The sequence below is a fragment of the Mesoplodon densirostris genome, chromosome 6 (assembly GCF_025265405.1).
Source record: "Mesoplodon densirostris isolate mMesDen1 chromosome 6, mMesDen1 primary haplotype, whole genome shotgun sequence".
NCBI lineage: Eukaryota > Metazoa > Chordata > Mammalia > Artiodactyla > Ziphiidae > Mesoplodon > Mesoplodon densirostris.
Genome location: NC_082666.1, coordinates 8,217,308 through 8,238,800, shown reverse-complemented (window position 1 = coordinate 8,238,800; position 21,493 = coordinate 8,217,308). Strand labels below are relative to the sequence as shown.

General features: G+C 44.6%; 1 protein-coding gene and 1 long non-coding RNA gene across 3 annotated transcripts in view; one reads left to right on the top strand and one right to left on the bottom strand.

Annotated features, from left to right (window-relative positions):
- Positions 1–1,098: 1,098 nt before the first annotated feature.
- LOC132491993 (uncharacterized) lies at positions 1,099–9,707 on the bottom strand. Its single transcript, XR_009532774.1, has 3 exons — positions 9,621–9,707; positions 4,777–4,893; positions 1,099–1,277 (listed from the first exon to the last, which is right to left on the bottom strand). It is a non-coding gene; the product is annotated as an uncharacterized LOC132491993 (long non-coding RNA).
- STXBP1 (syntaxin binding protein 1) overlaps positions 8,759–21,493 on the top strand; it is a 71,864-nt gene continuing 59,129 nt past the window's right edge. Inside the window, exon 1 of one of the 2 annotated variants that reach the window (XM_060101108.1) lies at positions 8,759–8,955. Coding sequence is in view for 1 of the 2 variants with exons in the window: in XM_060101107.1 (XP_059957090.1) it covers positions 8,919–8,955 (37 nt within the window). In the remaining variant the exon portion in view is untranslated. The remainder of the gene's footprint in view (positions 8,956–21,493) is intronic. The other variant, XM_060101107.1, reaches the window with a different exon arrangement.

Below are 21,493 nucleotides of genomic sequence, written 5' to 3'. Positions count from 1 at the left end.
TGTCTTCCAGGAAGGCTTTTTTAAAAACATGAAGTGTAACATCCAATAAACTACATAATTAAGTGAGCAGCTCGGTGAGTTTTTACATGAATATGCACCCATGTTACTACCACCCAGATCAAGACACAGAATATTTCCAGAGACCCAGGGCCTCCCACATCTCTCTTCCCAGTCAATGCTCTTTGCTCTCCACCTCCAAGAGATAGTTGTTATCCTGATTTCTATTGTCATAGATTAGACTGTTCCTGAAACCTCATATGCATGGACTCATAGTGTATACTTTCATGTCTGGCTCTAAAAGGCTCTGAAATCTAGAGATGAACAGAGCTCTGTGGTTAAGAGTTCAGGCTTTGGGCTCAGACATACCAGGTTCAAATCCTGGTTTGCCCAGAGACTGACTATGTGCCCCAGAATGCATTACGTGTCAGTTTCCTCATCTTATAAGATGGATATAAATCATCATACGTACTTCATAGGATTTGAGGAGGGGATTAAAAGAGATATTGTGCCTGAAGCATTTGGCACATCAGGGTGCCGAGGGGGTGGTGCTATTTTGATTCATCTCAATTATGTTCTTCCCCTCCCATCCCCATCCTCATGGCTTCTCATGGAGAGACAAATGAAGAGACAAATGAAGTCCAAACTCACTGGTTTCTACTGTCTATCCTTACCTCCCACGTGCCAGGGTTTGAATCCTGGCCCTATCACTTACTGGCTGTGTGACCTTGGACAAATGGCTCAGTTTCCTCGTGTGTAAAATGGAGATAATAATAGTAAATACCTCACAGGTGACTGTTAGGGTTAAATGAACTGATATATGTGAAGAGCTTGGAAGAGTGCTTGACACACAGTATGCCCCATATATGCTTGCTTCCATCACCATGTCACCATCATCGTCACCATCATCATTTTTTACCATTCTGCTGGGGAGGGGTTGTCACCTGACTATGCAGGGTGGTGGAGGGGATCTGGTGGTCTGACTCATCCTTTTCTTTTCTTTTTTTTTTAATGGTACAGTTACTTTTTAAGAAATTTATTTTATTTATTTATTTATTTACTTTTGGCCGTGTTGGGTCTTCGCTTCTGTGCGAGGGCTTTCTCTAGTTGTGGCAAGTGGGGGCCACTCTTCATCGTGGTGCGCAGGCCTCTCACTATCGCGGCCTCTCTTGTTGCGGAGCACAGGCTCCAGATGTGCAGGCTCGGTAGTTGTGGCTCACGGGCCTAGTTGCTCCACGGCATGTGGGATCTTCCCAGACCAGGGCTCGAACCCGTGTCCCCTGCATTAGCAAGCAGATTTTCAACCACTGCGCCACCAGGGAAGCCCATGACTCATCCTTTTCTTTACCAGTCTTTTGTTTTCAACCCATCCTTTCACTCCCACCTCTGGAAGTACCTGGTACCAATGATTCCTGAACGTTTCCAAGGTTCCGTGGTTGAGTGGCTAGTCTCCTTCTGGAGGTTCATATTTCCACTTCCTTTTCTCTGTTCACTCATCAACCCTCAACCATGTGCTGTTCATCTTCCAAAGTTTTGTCACTATCTCTCAACTCCCATTGCCTCTCTTCCTGTTCTTTGTGTCCTCGTGGATTTAAACTTTTTAAGAATTCCCCTGTTAGTATTTTAGTGAGGTTTCAGGAGGAAAAAGAATCCGCCTGATATAATCAGATCTATTTTTCTAAAACAAAATCCTGAAGCAAAACATTAACTGTGCTTTACTCTTGGGGAAGGAGCATATGGGAATTTGCTTTATTACTTTTCTGTTTTTTTTAAAGTTTCATTTAAAAATGAGAGAGAGAGATTTCCCCCTGTTCAAAAAAGTTCGCTTGATTCTGATCCCCTGTGGGTCATCCAGGCTTTCTCTTCCTCTTTGTTGTCTTTCTTGCAGAAAGATAAATCCATACTTTTTGGAGAAGTTTGGAGGATAGCCCTCCTCTCCTCTCAGTCAGTCCTTCCCTGTGTGCACTCTGACTTTTGCCCAGGTTACCAGTGACCTCTCAACGACCACACCCACCGATGTTTTTTATTTTTAGTCAGAGCCCTGGGTCATGAGGTGTTGTTAGCTATGCTGTCTTTCTGCACTCCTGGCTCACCCTGTACCTCTCTGACCATTTCCTTTCTGCCTCCTTCTGGTCTCTGCTCCCTTCACTCAGCCTTAAACTGGAGTTCTTCCCAGTGTCCTTTACATGACCAATCCCTAACCCCCTGGGTCATGTGAGTCACCCTTCCTGGAGGCATCACATTGTATGTGCTGACAGGGATGCCCAGATCTGACTCCTGACTTTGAACTCATATCCAACATTTTCTCAATGAAGTCTAACCTGCCCATCCCCTTTAAAATGCAAACTATCTCTCTTCAACCCCTACCCAAGCCTAATCCTGATCACCCTACTCTATTTTTATCATCATAGCATTTATCACCTTTTTAACATACTATATAATTTACTATTTACATATTTATGGTGTTTCCCCCTCTAGAATGTCAGTGTGTATCTACAGGGAGTTTTCTCTTTTGTTTATTGCTGTATCTGCAATGCCTAGGACCGTGCCTCGCACACAGTAGGTGCTCAATAAATATTGCTGAATTAATGAATTCACACTTTGCCTATGCCAGAGGTTTCCAAACGTGGCAGCCTTTGTGTCTCAGTATGTTTTCATAGCATCCCAGACCCAAAGAAAAACCTAATAGCTCTGTTTATGAAGTAGTCAGGACCAAACAACTTCTGTTATATCCTAACAACTTAGTAGCCATTTGAGAAAACAGTACCCATAAATTGAAAGAAAAACATTTTCATGTAATCGTAAAATAACCACCACTCCTTACTATTAAGATATGTGCACCTTCTCAGACCTTAGAATGCACCACATCAGACATTAACACTCAGTCTCCTGTTCCACGTTGATTTTCATGAGTTATTTTCTTCTACCACATCAATTGCTGAAAACTCAGCTTCAAAGACATGTACATCATAGAAAGAAATGTAGCAGAGTCTAGTGTTGAAACTGTGAACTACTTCCAGCTAGTAGGTTCCACAGTGTCCAACAGATGATAAGCATCATTGTGTTTCTCTCCAAAATTTAAAATACTCCACTGTGTTACTATTTGCTGTGGCACCCCAGGGTGCATCACACACAGTTTGGGACCCATGGGCCTATGCTCTTTTCTTTGGTTGGATTTGATCTTCTCTCTCTTCTCAGCCTCCAGGCTCAGCTCAAATGCCACCTCTTCCATGAAGCTTTCTGGCCCCACTGGCCAAAAACAAACCACATCTAAACCAAATTATTTCTCCAGTTGGAATGAAAACTTCTTCCCCTGGGATCCCATGGCAATTTAACACATAAAAGGCATGAATTGTTCTCTGATACCCAAGGTGTAAACAATGTCATATTTCTTTATTTCTCTAAATTGAATAAAACTCGCTTGAAGCCCCCACTGTCTGAGGTTGCTAAACTTCATTTGGATGGTATTTCTGTGTGGCTCTCTCCTTGTTCCTGGGCTGGATCAGGACTATGGGACTTTCACAGTCCAGGCAAAACTGAGCTGTCCACAATAGCTGTCCTCAGAGGCTGCCACCACAGTGCTCACCAGTCCATTCAAAAGTGGTTGGCCCTAATCTGCTGCCCCAGAGCCACGATAAGCAGAGGGACTCCTTCCTGGCTCTCAGGGCCACGGGGGAAGGTGCCCAGGCATTCACACCACCACCCCTGTCCAAAGCCCTGACCGCCCCAGGACTCTATGTGCATGGGAGAGACGTCAGTGTTCCTCAGAACCTGCGCCTTGGGGGAATCCAACCTCCCCCTTCCAGAAGACGTATTAATCCCCCAGAGTTTACATGCAGGTAACCTGGGCACTGGACATGGCCCTCAGATGTGTTTTGTTTAGCCAGTGTGGTGTTATTAAATTTTTTTTTATAAACTTATTTATTTATTTTTGGCTGCGTTGGGTTCCCGCTGCTGCATGCGGGCTCTCTTTTTAGCTGCAGCGAGCGGGGACCGCCTCTCCCTACGGTGCACAGGCATCTCATTAAGGTGGCCTTTCTTGTTGTGGAACACGGGCTCCACGAGTGCGGGCCTCAATAGTTGTGGTACATGGGCTCAGTAGTTGTGGCTCGCGGGCTCTAGAGCACAGGCTCAGCAGCTGTGGTGCACGGGCCCAGCTGCTCTGTGGCGCGTGGGATCCTCCCGGCCCAGGGCTCAAACCCGTGTCCTCTGCACCAGCAGGCGGACTCCCAATCACTGCACCACCAGGGAAGCCCTACATTTTTTTTTTTTTTTTTTTTTGCGGTACGCGGGCCTCTCACTGTTGTGGCCTCTCCCGTTGCGGAGCACAGGCTCCAGACGCGCAGGCTCAGCGGCCATGGCTCACGGGCCCAGCCGCTCCGTGGCACGTGGGATCTTCCCAGACCGGGGCACGAACCCGTGTCCCCTCCATCGGCAGGCGGACTCTCAACCACTGCGCCACCAGGGAAGCCCCCTACATTTTTTTTTTCTTTTTTAATCCATTGCAACACTTCGACTTACTGGGGGATGCCGAAATGTTTACAATCAAGATCCTTGGTCGTTGCATGTAAACCAGTGGTTGGAGCTGAGTAAGGACTGCCCCCCCACCCCCACCCCCACTCCCCGCAAGGCACGTGCTTTGCCGTTGGCCACATCTGTAGTGTTACATCTGCCTGGCCCCTACACTCCTTTGAGTTTGAGAACCTAGCCTACGCTTTTGAAAACAAAGCCTTTTTCATATTGTATTCCGACCGCAAACACAAAAAACTGTTAACTCACTTTTTCCGGCAAGGATGTACCAAGCTGAAGCACTCCAGGCCCTGCTGCTCTTTGTAGGTGTGGGGGTAGTGGGTGGCTGCGCTGGAGACAATTACATTTTCATTCTCTGCCCGTGAACTACAGCAGCAAAAAAAAAAAAAAAAAAAAAAAAACAGGAAACCGACTGAACGCTCTGTAAGTGTATTCAGCACTGATGTGTTCAGACTCGTTATGCCATTTTTAACAATATTAATAGCTAACATTTATTGGGTCCTTAATAGGTTCCCGGTACTAGGTAAAGAACCTTATTAACATTATCTTGAATTCTTTAGAAACTTCTTCTAAAAGAATGCAGCAGAATTTAAAAGCCCAGAGACCAGGAGGAGGGGGTGGGGGCGAACACGGAAAAATGCAGCTGATGATGCAGCTTAAAAGCAGAAGGGAGGCAGGTGCAAGCCCAAGACTGTCGGAGAAGAGGCCCAGACTCTGGACCCAGGGCTCTCCAACAGGCCCCTGTACATGGGGGGCCCAAGTCAGTTGGTCCGCGCTATCAGGGCTGGTGGAGGCCACGGCACTCGGTTTCTTCCGTGTCTCCCTGCTCCGCCCCATTGCCTACTCTGGGTTGTTTGTCCCTCTCTCCCCGCACCCCCCACCCCCGTTCTCGGTCCCTCCATGCGGCTCCTCGTCTCTGTTCCCTAACCCCCTAGCTTCTCCCCTCTCTGTTCTGCATCCGTCTCCCACCTGCCGGGCTCCTGACGCAGCGGCCAAGCCGCAAGCAAGCTCCCCGCCGTCACGTGACCTAAGCGTAAATCACAGGATTCTTCCCGCCCCCAGAGGTTGGCCGGCACCCGGGTTCTGCAGAGGCTGCAGGCCGCGCATGCGCAGCTACAAGTGCACCTGCCCAGCGGGCGGGCGGGGCCGCGGACCAAACCGGCGCATCCAGGGGCCACAGCCCCCCCACCCGACCCCCCCCAGGCTGGGTAGGGGCAAGGGTTAGTGGACCCGCCTGAGCCCCGACTCCCAAGAGGTTCGGTTCCCGTTGCTGATACCCTCCCAGTAAGAGGTCCACACATCTAAACCTGTCCTTAGGTCAGGGCACTGCGGCTGCACCTGGGCGCTGGACGTTCTCCTCTGGGCATCAGGAAGTCGGAGCGCAAGTCCCAGGTCTGCTCTTAGAGCCGTGTGACCTTGGGCAAGTGACTTGACCTCCCTGTGCCCCTGGAAGATGTAATAATAATAGCACCGGGGGCTTCCCTGGTGGCACAGTGGTTAAGAATCCACCTGCCAATGCAGGGGACACCGGTTCGAGCCCTGGTCTGGGAAGATCCCACATGCCGCGGAGCAACTAAACCCCTGCGCCACATCTACTGAACCTGCGCTCTAGAGCCCACGAGCCACAACTACTGAAGCCTGAGCGCCTAGAGCCTGAGCTCCTCAATAAGAGAGGTCACCGCAATGAGAAGCCCAGGAAACCACAATGTAGAGTAGCCCCCGCTCGCTGCAACTAGAGAAAGCTGCGCGCAGAAACAAAGACCCAATGCAGCCAAAAATAAATAAATAAATAAATAAATAAATAAATAAATAAATAAAATAGCTCCGACCTCGTGGGGCCGTAGTGAGAATTCGATGAAAATTCATGAGAGCCCTTTGCGTGGTGCCTGGCGGGTATCAAACATACTGCATATAAAGAATACAGTGCAAAGGATAGTGCTGTGTGATGACTGAGGGAGGATTTTATCCTATCGTGCAGGTCATCACCCTGGGTCCTCAGAGGCACCCTTCTAAAGAAGCCTGGAAGTTTTATTGTCCCTGTATCACAGATGGAGAAATCAAGGCTCAGAGATGTCAAGAAGTCTTGGAACAGGTCTTGCATTCTACATCCAGAGAGATTCCAATCCGACACTCCTTAGGGGTTCCTGGGTGAGTTCACAGTCTGTCATCCTACTGGCTTTTTCAACCATCCTATTCTGATTTTTGCCATCCCTATTAAACATCTCAGGTACACATCCACAGGAAAGAATTTATTTTTTTATCCTTCCGCAGAAAATAAGTAGCTGCTATTTTTTTTTTTCTGTGGCCTTTGAGGAGGTCTCCAGGCAGGTTCCAGGTCACCCAGAAGTCCTGGAGTTCTGCAGCAAGGCCAACCTCTAGCAGCTTTCTTTCCTACTCTGTCCCCCAGACTCTCTTCTCTCTGGTCACACTGGTCCCTCTCTGTTCCTGGAAAAGTCAAACTCCTTTCTGACACCTTCTGTATATCTGCCTAGGACACCCTCCCCGTCCCCTCTTGCTCCCTTTTACTAATCTCAGGAAGCCTGCCCTGACTGCACCCTACCTGGTTCACTGGGTCAGGTGCTCTGTCATTTGCTCTCAGAACCCTCTGTCCTTCTGCTTCAGCACTTGTTAGAACAGTAACTCCTTGATTCCTGTCTGTTTCCTCAGCTAGAATACCAGCTCCTTGAGGGCAGTCTCTGTTGACACGTGCCAGAGGGTCAAGAAGGGAGCATGTGGCATCACAAGTGCATCCTAGTTCCCCTCACATTTACAAACTATCTCCTCCTTTTCCAAATGCAACCCAAGACTATCAGTACCTTCCTTGGGTAAAAGGCAGAGCCCAGACATGAAGAGATAACAGGTGAACACTTTCCCTCTCTGGGAAGCCATATGAAGGTTCTGTTAGGGTAGATTGAACTGAGGATGAGAAGATGGTCAAATCTTCATGCCCTGGGGCTGGTGGCTGAACTAGGACATGTGGCCCCTCATCCTGCCTCGGCCAGTGTTCACTGTGTGACCTTAGGAAAGTCCTCCTGTAGGCCTCAACTTCTTTAGTTGTTGCTCAGTATAAAATAATGGTTCAGAATTCAGATTCTAAAATTAGATCTTTCCTTTATCACTTACTAGCAAGGCACTTATCTTCTCTGAGTCTCAGTTTCCTCATCTGTAAAATATTATATTTCTTAACAATATAAAGAAAAGGAGCTAGCTCACAGAGCTGTTCCAAAAATTTAATGAGTATTCATTGATTTTATGACTACCAGTTCTCTTGTCCTTTTTGACTTGAAATTGGCTCAACTCATTTTTCTTTGAAGCCAGAGGGGAGTCCTGTCCCATATTTCAAAAGCAATCTCCCCTGTCAACTAAATCGAGCAAAAACTGACCTGGGACCACTTTGGTAAATGTGGACTCCAGGAAGGAGATACTGACCAGAGTCATCCCACAGCATATTCCTATTCGATTTGGGACCTAGATATTTCTAGACTTTTGTTGCCCAAAGCCTAGGCTCGGTGTCTGCCTTGTACATATGGCTGGAGCACCAATGCCTACAACAGCGGCTTACATATAGTAGTGAGGGAACAATAAATATTTGCTAATGAATGAAACACAACCTGACAGCAAGTCTAGTACTCAGTTTCTGAGCCTATTTTTTTTTCATCTGAAAATGGAGATTAAAAATAATGTCCAATTATTGCGAGGATTTAATGAGATGATGCATGTAAGAGCTCAGTGAATGGTGGATTTATGGATATGGGCACCCAAAGAGATAGAGATGGTGTCGATAAACCTTACGTTTTGGGGAGTGGGTACTAGTAATAAGATCTAGCTTCTGAGTTCCTTTTGTGGGCGGGGGTGTGTGGGGTGGATGTAAGGCTCCCAGAAAGAGGTAATACAGACCATAGCGGGGTTTCAGGAAGATGGAATGCGTCGGCAGCCTGAGGCCAGGGATTCAGGTGCGGAGGCTGAGGAGAGGATTCTTGGACCCGGCGCCCCGGGAGCGCGCCGTGTCCCGGCCGCGCGCGGCGCGTGAGATGAGGGGAAGGGCGTGGCTCTCCCACGAGCCAGGGACCTCCTCGCTTCCAGCCGCATCTTGGCGGGCGGGGCCGAGCCTCCGGGCCGCAGTGCGATTGGCGGAGGCAAGCGGGTGACGCTAACGGCTGGCGCGAGACCCCGCCCCCGGCCGGCCCCGGCCCTCCCCCGCGCGCGCCGGCGGCTCGGCAGCCTCGCTCTGGCTCGCCCCGCGCCCCCGCGCCGAGTCCGCGCGTCAGTCGATCCCGAGCGCGGCTGCAGGGCGGCGGGCTGCAGCTAGCAGAGCGCGCCGATCCGGGGAGGCGGTGGTGTCCGCAGGCATCGCGTGAGGAGGCTCGGAGCCCAGAGACTCGCGCAGCGCGATGGCCCCCATTGGCCTCAAAGCGGTGGTCGGAGAGAGTAAGTGGAGTCGGGGTCCTCCCCGCAGGCGGCGGCTACGGCTGCCCGGGAGAAGCCGGGCTCCGTACCTGCCCGCAGCGCCCTGGCTTCCGCGCTGGCCTCTCGCCCCGCTCGGCCCGGGGCTCCTGGCTGGGAGGGTCCCGTTATTCCGGCGCCGCCCTCCTCGGAGGGAAGTCCCTCCCGGCCTCCTGCGGCCCGCGCCCTCTTCCCTTCTTCCCGTGCTCTTCTCTTCCCGCATTCCTTCCCCTTCCGCCCCCCCACCTTTGCTCCATCCCTTACCCTTCATCCCACCCCTCCCCTCTTCGCCCCATCCCTCTCTTCCCTCTTTACCTCCATCTCCCTCCACCCCCATCGCTCCATCCCTCCCCCTTCACCCCTGGCACCCCATCCCTCCCCCTTCACCTCGCCTTTACCCCCTGCAGCCCATTACCCTCCCCTGCACCCCCATTCTTCACTCCCAGTACCTTCCCCTCATTTCCTCTCTCCTTTTCCTCGCCTTTATTCCCTAAGCTCCTTGATTCCACTCCTTTTCCCGTCTCCAGTCCCTCCCTCTTTCCCACCCTCCTTCGTGAGTCGTGACGAGCGACATCCCGGCCTGCGTCCTCCTCCCCCTTCCTCCTCCCTCCCGGGAGCCGGAGCCGCGGTCCCCGGCTGCAGAGACCCACCTGGGAGCGGCTCCGCGCGCCCTGGCTCAGACGCGCCGCTCGCCCAGCCTGGGCCACTCCTGGCAGCTGGAGAGAAGCCTGTTTTCCAAAGGCTTGGCTCTGCTGGGCTGAGGCCGCCTCTCTCCTCCTCCCGTTCCTGGGTCTTGGCTTCAAGGGCGGGGTCTTATCAGGGTCCTGAACTGTCTTAAATCACCCGGGAGACGAGGAAAGCTTTAGTGTGCGCGGGAGGAGTGGCCTTGCCCAGCACCGCAGTCTGCAGTCTCCCAGTTTGCAAGACTCAGCCGATGCTTGGTTTCGGGCAGTTCCAGCCACTGTTGCAGGGAGGAAATGGTTGTTCGTGGGTTTGGATGAAAGGCTCAACGTAAATGGATTTTTAAAAATGGATGGTGGAGCGTGTGGGCTGCAGCGGAGTGAGCTCTGACGGTGGTGATATTTGGAAAACGGCGTCCCCAGTGCTAAATAAGCTTGATGATCTGTGTGGGCAAATAGTGCCTCTTGAATATTTCGGCTGTTTCTTTAACAGAAAATGTGAGAGGATTGCTGTAACTTTCGCTACCTCTTTTGGAATTGAGAGAAAATTAAAAGTGGACTTTGTGGGAGAGGATAAGAAAGGAAATAGAATAAAAATGGTGGAAATTATTTTCCTTTCCAAAGATTCTGTCATATTAGAGCAATTCCTCTTGCTCGCTCGCTCTCTGGTTGTCACATGTTTTTGACTGTAATGGTCCTTTTGAGGCATCATAATTGTTTCTTCTTCCTTATTCTTTTCGTTGATATATAGAAAATATTCCCAATTGTACAACCTTATCTGACCTATTACACCAGAAGAAAATTGTTGTAAAAACTGAACGCCAAAATGAGCAAGTTTTTAAAAGTGTCCACAATAATTATCACCTGCCTTCCCCATGCGGTAAAGGTTCTGAATCACATACCTTCTATTTTTAAAGGCCAATCAAAGCGTTTAGGGCTGGAAGGACCCTTAGGGATCCTTTCATGTCAACACCCTCATTTTACCCTTGGGAAAGAAATGGAGGCTCAGAGCAGTTAAATGACTTGCCAAAATCAGTGTTAATTACTTTTTAAAAACCTGGTGTCCATTTCCTTGCAACATTAGTAAAAAATAACTTTCTTCATTGTTCTAGATATACCATTTCCTTCCAGTATGCTTTTTAAAGGATTGTGAAATGTGGATTGTTATGTTACATTCTTTTAAATGTTATATTTGAATAAGGTGCTTTTAAAACAAAATCCCGAAAACAGGTGTTACAGAAATCATGTTTTTGCATCCTTTTGCCGTGACCCTTGTTCATGCAGGTAGCTCCCCCCAACTTTTAGAAGCAAGTATAAAAAAAAATTATTGTGCAATATGGTCAAAATTTATTTTCTGAAATAAAGCAAAGCCACTGTTTACAAAAATAAAACCAATTTTACATAAAGTTGGTGAATGTGTGAACAGCATTCTATTTCTATAACTATTGAGTTAGGTATAAATTTTTGAAAAAATATTTTTGCAATTCTTTGTCAGTGACACAAAGAATTCTGTTAATTCTGACTCCTAATTTCGGAGGGGGTTTCTAGCTTTGCCTTTTTCCTCTACAAATAGGAGTCAAACAAAGATGTTTTTTAACCAACACGCACCAGTTTAGATGTCATCTTCACAGCCTGGTCTTCCCGGTCTAAATTAACACCTCATAGTCACTGTTTACCATATTCCCTAATTTTATTTTCTTCATAGCACTTAAAATGATCTGAAGTGATATTGTTTCATTTTTTGTTTTTTTGGTTGGCGGGTTTTTTGTCTGTTTGTTTTTGGTACTTGTTTGATTGTTTCATCCACTTGAATATTGCTTCCGGGAGAGCGTGGTCTTTATCTGGTATGTTCATCCCTGTATCCCATACCAAAAACAGTGGCTGGTCATAGTTGGTAGTCAATAAATATTCATGGAATGAATCAATGTTCTTAAGGATATGATTGAGAGGAAGGTAAATGTAGTTTTTGGCTTCCTGTCACATCTTTCTAAGTTGAGTTTTAGAGTGGCAGTAGGTACAGATACAACAAAAGTAGAGGAGATGGGTGTTAGCTGTTCATTCAACAAAGGTTTGTTCAGAGCCTGGTAGGAATTATGGGGGAATACAGGGACACTAAAATGTGGGACAGTGTCACACTGTTGTGACAGACACAGACAATCCTGAGATGCCCTCCCTGTCACTCCCCTGACATACTTAAGGTATAACGAGTGTATTGTACTTCTTTGTGTTGGTCTCCAACTAGACCAGAAGCTCTTTCATGGGAGAGTAGGACCTCATCTTCTTCTTAAGTCTGTCTGTTTTGGGGTTTTTTTTGAATATGTATACTCCTTTTTTTTCTTTTTCTTCTTTTTTAAATTGGGGTATAGTTGCTTAACAATGTTGTGTTAGTTTCTGCTGTACAGCAAAGTGAATCAGCTATATGCATATATATCCCCTCTTTTTTGGATTTCCTTCCCATTTAGGTCACCACAGAGCATTGAGTAGAGTTCCCTATGGTATACAGCAGGTTCTCATTAGTTATCTATTTTATACATATTAGTATATATATGTCAATCTCAATCTCCCAATTCATCTCACCCCCGCCTTTCCCCCCTTGGTGTCCATATGTTTGTTCTCTACATCTGTATCTCTATTTCTGCCTTGCAAACAGGTTCATCTGTACCCTTTTCCTAGATTCCACATATATGCGTTAAGATACGATATTTGTTTTTCTGTTAAGTCTGTCTTTAGTGTGAGAGTTAGTGCTTAGGCTTTGTAAATGTTGGATGAATGACTTAATCTTTATGTATAGCGATTCAGAGAATGGGCTCTGGATTTGGACTACCTGGGATAAAATTCTGATCTACCACTATTAGCTGTGTGACTTTGGTAAATAATGGAACCCTTTTGTGCTTCAATTTCTTCATCTATAAAATGGGTAATAAGAGCACCTGCCTTATGTGGTTCTATGAGTATTAAATGAGGTAATGCAGGTATAGCGTCTGATACAGTTCTTGACACACAGTAAATTCAGTCAATATTATCATTATGAAAAGATCAACAAAGAGGTTCAGTACAAGTGTTAGAGGATTTCAAGAAGAGATAGAATACTTCTTTCCTGGGGGGCCAGGGTTTTGGGGGAGAAAGTGTGGAGTCTTCGGTAAACTTCTTGAACGAGGTGCAAATGAGCTGGAAAATGCAAGAATAGACCTGAAGAATATATGGATGATTTGTAACCTGACCCAACTTCTGTTTCCAGTTCTAGTCATTTCTTTACTTTTTTTTTCTTTATTTTCTTTCTATAAAATGTGGTTGGTTTTTTTTCCCTTCTGTCGACTTTGCAAAGAGATTGTTAAGAGAAAGGAGAATTTCATTTTTTTAAAATAATTAATGAATTTTATTTTATTTATTTTTTTATACAGCAGGTTCTTATTAGTTATCCTTTTTTTTTTTTTCTTTTTTTCTTTTTTTTGCGGTACACGGGCCTCTCACTGTTGTGGCCTCTCCCATTGTGGAGCACAGGCTCCAGACGCACAGGCCCAGTGGCCATGGCTCACGGGCCCAGCCGCTCCGTGGCATGTGGGATCTTCCTGGACTGGGGCACGAACCCGTGTTCCCTGCATCGGCAGGCGGACTCCCAACCACTGCACCACCAGGGAAGCCCTAGTTATCCATTTTATACATATTAGTGTATATATGTCAGTCTCAATCTCGAGAATTTCATTTTTTTCGAGGCATTTTTTATCTAGTTTATGTTAATGGTGTTGTTTCAATTATGTAAATCCATGTTGTAATCCAAAATTTACTCGTTCCGTGAAGTTTTGTCAGTGTGTTTCAAAGATGCAAGGATTACAAAATGTACTGTTTTTCTTGCTTCCTCGCTGTTAGCAATTTCTCCTCATGTTAGTTTATAAGAATCACATTCTTTTGGAAAAGGATGTAGTTTCAATTTGTGTATTAAATATATTACATACCTTTTTCAGATGGAGCTCTGAGTCATAGGATGTGTCAGAAGTTGAGAGGATACCTAGATTGAAGCAGTTTTCATTCATTCTTTTTTGTTGTTGTTGTTGTTTTGTTTTGTTTTTGCCGTACACGGGCCTCTCACTGCTGTGGCCTCTCCTGCTGCGGAGCACAGGCTCAGCAACCATGGCTCACGGGCCCAGCTGCTCCGTGGCATGTGGGATCTTCCCGGACCGGGGCACGAACCCGAGTCCCCTGCATTGGCAGGCGGACGCTCAACCACTGCGCCACCACGGAAGCCCCATTCTTACACTTTTTTTTTTTTTTAAAGAAACTTTGGTTAGCATACAGATAATTTAAGTGTTATATTTTGAAATATAATAAATACATGTTACATTTTTTCATTTCTAAAGTAAGGTATAATTTGCATAAGTAAAATTTACCCTTTTTAGTGAACAGTTCTTCAAATTTCAGCCATTACATACAGTCATATAGTCACTACCATAATCAAAATACAGAACAGGTCATCATCCTCCAAATTCCCTTGTGCAGCCCCTTTATGGTCATCCTCCCCTCCCACCCCCAGGCCCTGGCAACCACTGAACTGTTTTCTGTCCCTATATGTTTGCCTTTTCCAGAATGTCGTTATCAATGGAATCATACAGTATGTAGCTTTTTGAATGTGCCTTCTTTAAATTAGCATAATGCATTTGACAATCATCCATGTTGCATATATCTGTAGTTTGTCCCTTCTCATTGCCAACTACTCTTCTGTTGTACGAATGTACTACAGTTTCTCCATTCCCCAGCTGAAGGACATTTGAGTTATTCACTTTCTGGGCAATTGCAAATGCTTCTATAATGCTTCTAGAAGCAGTCACAGGTTTTGTGTGAACATATCACTTGGATATGTAAATACCTAGGAGTGGGATTAATGGGTTGTTTGATAAGTGTGTGTTTAACTTTATAAGAAACTGTCAAATTATTTTCCAGAGTGGCTATACCGTTTTACATTTTTCACCAGCATCGTTGTTAGTCCTTGGTATTGTCAGTTTAAAAAATTTTAGCCATTCTCAGAGGTAGTGGTATCTTATGATTTTAATTTGCATTTTCCTAATGACTAATAGTGTTAAGCATTTTTTCATGTGTTTATTTGCCATCTGTGTATCTTCTCTGGTGAGATGTCTAAACCTTTTGCATATTTTTTATTGGGTTGTCTGTTTTCTTATTATTTTAGTTTTGAGAGGTCTTTATGTATTCTGGGTACATTTCTTTCATCAGATATGTGAATTACAAATATTCTCTCACAGTTTGTGACTTGTCTTTTCATTCTATTAACAGTATTTTTCAAAGAGCAGAAGTTCTTAATTTTTATGAAGTTCAATTTATCAATTTTTTCTTTTATGGATTGTACTTTTGGTATTCTATGTAAGAAATCTCTGCCTAACCCAAGTTCACAAAGATTTTCTATGTTTGTTTGTTTTTTTCCTGTGTTTTCATCTAGATGTTTTATAGTTTTTGGCTTTATATTTAGTCTTTGATCCATTTTGAGTTAATTTTATATATTGTGAGCTATGATCAAAGTTCATTTTTGTATATATGTAAATTTTTTGTTTGTGAGTGTCTATTTGTTCCAGCACCATTTGTTGAAAAGACTATCCTTTTCCCCCATTGATTGTTTTTGTTCTTTGTTGAGAATCAATTGACCATCTTTGGGTAGGTCCATTTTTGGACTCCCTGTTCTATTTCTTGACCTATATGTATGCTTTCACTAACACTCATTCTGACTCAATTACTGTAGCTTTAAAGTAAGACTGGAAACTGGATATTTTGAGTTCTCCAGCTTTGTTTTTCTTTTTCAGAATTATTTTGCTTCTTTTGGTTCATTTGCTTTTCCATATAAATTTTAGAATGAGCTTGGCAATTTCTATTTTTAAAAATTCTTCTGGGATTCTGTTTGGAATTGTTTTGAATCTATAGATTGGATTGGGGAGAATTGACGTTTCAACAAATTTACTTTTAATATTCTAGTTTCTTTGCTGTATTACAATGTGAAAATAAAAATTCTTAACTTCACAAATAAGGGAGCAACTGTATGATAAGGAGAATTGCAGATAGTTTAGCAAGGTTGCAGGATACAATGTCAATTTACAAAAATATATTGTATTTCTATATACTAGCAATGAACAACTAGAAATTGAAATCTAAAATAGTATCATCTATAGTAGAACAAAAACCATGAAATACTTGGGTGTAAATCTAAAAGAATGTGTTCTAGGTCTGCATGCTGAAAGTTACAAAATACTGATGAAAGATAGCAAAGCTTAAATAAATACAGAGATATACTATGTTCATGGATTGGAAGAATTTATGTTATACTTATTATTTTTGAAACATGTTTTCAGTTCTCTTGGGTAGATACCTAGGAATAGAATTGCTGGGACATATGGTAATGAACTTTCTGAGGAACTGCAAAACTGTTTTCCAAAGTGACTACACCATTGTACATTCCCACCAGCAGTGTATGAAGGCTCCTATTTCATAATATCCTTACCAGCACTTGTTGTTATCTGTCTTTTTGATTATAGCCATCCTAGTGGGTGTGAAGTGGTATCCCATTGCGGTTTTGATTTGCATTTCCTTAACAGCTAGTGAGGTTGAGCATTTTTTCATGTGCTTATTGACCATTTGTATATATTCTTTGGAGAGATGTCTACACAAACCCTTTGCCCATTTTATTTATTTTTTAAAAATATATATTTATTTATTTATATTTTTATTTTTGGCTTCATTGGGTCTTCGTTGCTGCGTGCGGGCTTTCTCTAGTTACAGCGAGTGGAGGCTACTCTTTGTTGTGGTGCATGTGCTTCTCATTGTGGTGGCTCCTCTTGTTGCAGAGCACGGGCTCTAGGCATGTGGGCTCAGTAGTTGTGGCTCGCGGGCTCTAGGCGCGTGGGCTTCAGTAGTTGTGGCATGTGGGCTCTAGAGCGCAGACTCAGTAGTTGTGGTGTGCAGGCTTAGTTGCTCCGTGGCATGTGGGATCTTCCTGGACCAGGGCTCGAACCCATGTCCCCTTCATTGGCAGGCAGATTCTTAACCACTGCGCCACCAGGGAAGCCCTTTTCTGTGTACTTTTAATAAAAACTACTTATTCTTGTTATAACTCATCCTGTGTCCTTTTAGACAATTCATTTAAATTTTAAAAATTGTTTTTGAATGGTCACATTGTATCTTCATTCCTAGTTTATTAAAAGTATCATGTTTTTGGGCCTCCCTGGTGGCGCAGTGGTTGAGAGTCTGCCTGCCGATGCAGGGGATATGGGTTCGTGCCCCGGTCTGGGAGGATCCCATATGCCGCGGAGCGGCTGGGCCCGTGAGCCGTGGCCGCTGGGCCTGTGCATCCGGAGCCTGTGCTCCGCAACGGGAGAGGCCACAACAGTGAGAGGCCCGCATACCGCAAAAAAAAAAAAAAAGTATCATGTTTTTGAAACACCTCACTTTTCAAAAGGATTCTAATATGGTACTCTTACAGTTAATACAAATAATTTGTTAGTTATAATTGTGATGAGAATTACAAAGGAATGATACAGGGCGCTAGTCTGGTGTAAGCCTGGGGAGGTTAGAGGAAGCTTCCCTAAAGAAGTTGACATCCAAATTACTTCCTTTTAGTTTCAGCTTACTAAGAGTTTTGTTGTTGTTGTTGTTGTTGTTGTTTTGCGGTACGGGGGCCTCTCACTGTTGTGGCCTCTCCCGTTGTGGAGCACAGGCTCCGGACGCGCAGGCTCAGCGGCCATGGCTCACGGGCCCAGCCGCTCCGTGGCATGTGGGATCTTCCCGGACCCGGGCACGAACCCGTGTCCCCTGCATCGGCAGGTGAACTCTCAACCAGTGCGCCACCAGGGAAGCCCTACTAAGAGTTTTTGTTTTGTTTTTAAAACCAGGCTTAGCTACTGGTTTAGTTTCTTTTGAAACGATCATGTAGTTTTTCTTATTTAATCTAGTAATGTAACATAATTAATTAATTATAATATTGAGCAATCATTCATTGCATTTCTGAGATAAACTTACTTGTTAGACATGCAGTATTCTTTTTCAGTGCTATTAAATTCTACTTAATATTTTTACGTCTATATTCATTAGCATTGGAGCCTTCTTGCTGTTCTTTGATCATTCCAAGTATGTTCCCACCTCAGGGCTTTGCATTTGTTGTTACCTTTGTCTGAAATGTTCTTCCTTCAGATATCTGCATGCTTGTTCCCTTAATTCCTTTAGGTCTCTGGTCAAATGCCACCTCACCAGTGAGGACTCCTCTGACTACTTTATATAAAATTGAAATTCCCCCTACTTTCTCATCCCCCTCACCATGTCAAATCTGACATTTCATACTTACTGTCTTCTTTGTTTTTTTTTTTATCTTGGCCTCCACCAGCCAAATGGAAGCTCCGTGAGAGCATAGCCTTTGTTTTGTTCACTTCTGTATTCCCAGCACCTAGAACAATGCTGGTACATAGTGGGCACTCAAGAAATATTTGGAATGAACGGTTGAATATGTGTATTTTATATATATATTATTCCTCTCTCTCTCCCTTTTGTTTCAGATCTTTTGCATCAGAATTTGTCTCTCCTTAAATGAATTGGGAAGTTTCTTATCTTTTTGCATGTTCCAGAGTAGATCAAATAACATGGACATTCCTTTCCCTGAATGTTAGGAATGATTTATCCATAAAACGATTTGAATTTGTTGCTTTTGGGGGGGAAGAGGATAAATATTTGACAGTCTTTTAAATTTATTTGATTACTATTTATTTATTCAGGCTTTCTTCAGCTTCTTGAATCAATTTTGGCAATTTATATTTTCTTATAAAATAGGCCTTTCAACCTAAAATTTTCAAATTTATTAACTTTAAATTAGATTTGTCTAATTTAAAAAATATCTTCTGCATCGGTAGTTGTGATCTCTTTTCTCATTCTACCCTGTTAGTGTTATTATTTTCATGGAAATACTTGGTAATGATTTGTCTATTTTAATTGTCTTTTAAAAAACTCAGTTTCTTCCTTCTGTGGGGGGTGTGTGTGTGTGTTCTTATTCTAATTTCTTGAATCAAATGCTTGGTTAACTTTTTTTTAATAAAAGCATCTAAGGATATGAGTTGTCATTTGAGTACAGCTTTGGTTGAATCCCAGAAGCTCCCCACCCTCCCCTCTCTGCTGCCCCCCTGTAGTTTTTTAATATGCAGTATTCTTGCCGTTTATTTCTAAACACAGTCTTATTTGTTTTAGACTAAATGTCACTCTTATGATAGGGTGATAAGTAGTTTAATTTGGGATAAAATTTCGATGAGAAGCAGTTTGCGACTCAGGGATCATCCATGTGTCACCCATCAGATGTAAGAGAGCATATCTACCACAGGATCCAAAAAGGGCTTTTTGAATATGCACTAAAAGATTTTCCCTCTGGTGTTTTTGGCCCATGGCACCTCTTAGACAAACAGGGGTTTGGCTGGTAATGAAGAGTCTTTTCTTTAGTGGAGTGGTCAGGCCAAATTGTGAAGTTATCACTGGCGACTCAACAGCCATAAATCGTGAACCCCAGTCCTGTGGCTCGCCTCTGTGAGAAGTGCTTGGAGAATCCCCAAGGCGATCCTCTGATTTGATTGCTTCAATCAGTTTCTCCTGTGAAGGGCTGTTGCTAGCACTGAAGTTAGGGCGAGATAGCCAAGACTTCATCTGAATTGCAGCAAGTATGAGTTTTACTTGCTTTTTGTCCCCAGGCTTTTTTAAAAATTAAAAAAAAAAAAGTCAGCGCGAAGCAGTGTTGTGGAGTGGAAAGAGTTCTAGACTAGAAGTCAGGACATCCAGCTGACAGTCCCAGTGCCAACCCCTAGTGGCTGGGTGACCTGGACATGTTATTTAATGTCTTTTTCAATTGGAAATTCTAATCCCAGCATCACAGAATTCTTTGAAGGCTTGCATTAAATAATAATCCAAACAATTGCTCTGAAAACAGTGAGTCATTATAAGGGGTTATTATTATTTTACAGATATAATTACCGAGATAAGTTTGTCTGCTCAAGGTTATGAGTAAGTCCTGAGCAGAGTCAAGGAAACAAATCGCTCATAGTTTTGATAGACACAGGATCTAGTAATCACCAGATAACAGCCAGCTGTTGCCCGCTCAGTGCTCTTTGGGAAAGTTTGCGTTGGTTAAAACAAAGCAATTTGCTTCTGATATACACTGATCTGATCTTAATATATGTCTTTGGGGCTCCAAAGTAAGAATAACTAACTACTAATGGCTCAAATTGCAAGCTCTCATAGGCCAGATTTCCAATATTCCTTTCTTTCTGTTTTTTGGTTTTGTTTTGTTTTGTTTTTTGCGGTACGCGGGCCTCTCACTGTTGTGGCCTCTCCCGTTGCGGAGCAGAGGCTGTGGACGCGCAGGCTCAGCGGCCATGGCTCACGGGCCCAGCCGCTCCGCGGCATGTGGGATCTTCCCGGACCGGGGCACGAACCCCATCTCTCTAAATTTTTTAGCTCCCAAGAATAAAATAGGCTTTCCTAGTGCAATAATTACTTAATATCTCATTTACTTCCTACGAGGTCAGCTGTTAGGCCAAATCATTAGTAGACATTTAAAGTGAAATACCATCAGCATATAAGAAACAGAAAGAGGGCTTCCCTGGTGGCGCAGTGGTTAAGAATCCGCCTGCTGATGCAGGGGACACGGGTTCGAGCCCCGGTCTGGAAAGATCCCACATGCCGCGGAGCGGCTGGGCCTGTGAGCCATGGCCGCTGAGCCTGCGCGTCCGGAACCTGTGCTCCGTAGCGGGAGAGGCCACAACAGTGAGAAGCCCGCGTACCGGAAAAAAAAAAAAAATCCTGAACAACAAGGTTCAGACAGGCAAGGACTGACTTTAAGACACAGGCGAAACACCACAGCAAGAGTAAGTCCTGAAAAGTTTCCAGCTGCCAAGCCTCCCAGCCTGGAGACTGGAGACTCATCACTGAGTGAAGGCTCAGGCTTGCTTTGGGATGATTTGAGGGTGGACCCTGGGAGCCACAAAGTCGTAGACACTGCTCTGCTAGCCTCCCTTCCCTCCTGACTCTCAAACCTGCTGGCTTCTCTTCCTGTACCTGGCTGTAAATGTCTGTGCCCCTCGGGGGTGAACCCAGGCCCTCTTCTCACCCTGCACCCTCTCCTCTGTGATCTGACCTACTCTTTTTTTTTTTTTTTAATTTTTAATTTTATTTTATTTTTTAAATTTTTGGCTGCATTGGGTCTTCACTGCTGCGCACAGGCTTTCTCTAGTTCTGGCAAGTGGGGGCTACTCTTCGTTGAGGTGTGTGGGCTTCTCGTTGAGGTGGCTTCTCTTGTTGCAGAGCACGGGCCCTAGGCACGTGGGCTTCAGTAGTTGTTCCACTGCGCCACCAGGGAAGCCCTTCAGGATTGTTTTGAGGAGGAAAGAGGAAATGATTATAGCCACTCGTAATGCAAGGCTCTGAGGATTTCGGGTGTTATGCTGTGTCAAGAGGCCATCAAATCGGTGGGGGTAGGGTTGTGGTGTGATGGATTGGGAGATTGGGACTGACAGATATACACTACTATGGATGTATCCGTAAAGTAGATAACTAATGAGAACAGACTGTATAGCACAGGGAACTCTACTCAGTGCTCTGCGGTGACCTAAATGGGAAGGAAATCCAAGGAAGAGGGGATATATGTATACATGTGGCTGATTCACTTTGCTGTACATCAGAAACTAACACAACATTGTAAAGCAACTATACTCCAATTAAAAAAAAAAAGATGCCATCAAATCATAGAATCTTCAGTCTGGGAAGAATTGTAGGAGCATCTAGTCCAGCCTCATCCGGAGCAGGAAGTCAGGTTGTACTAGTCT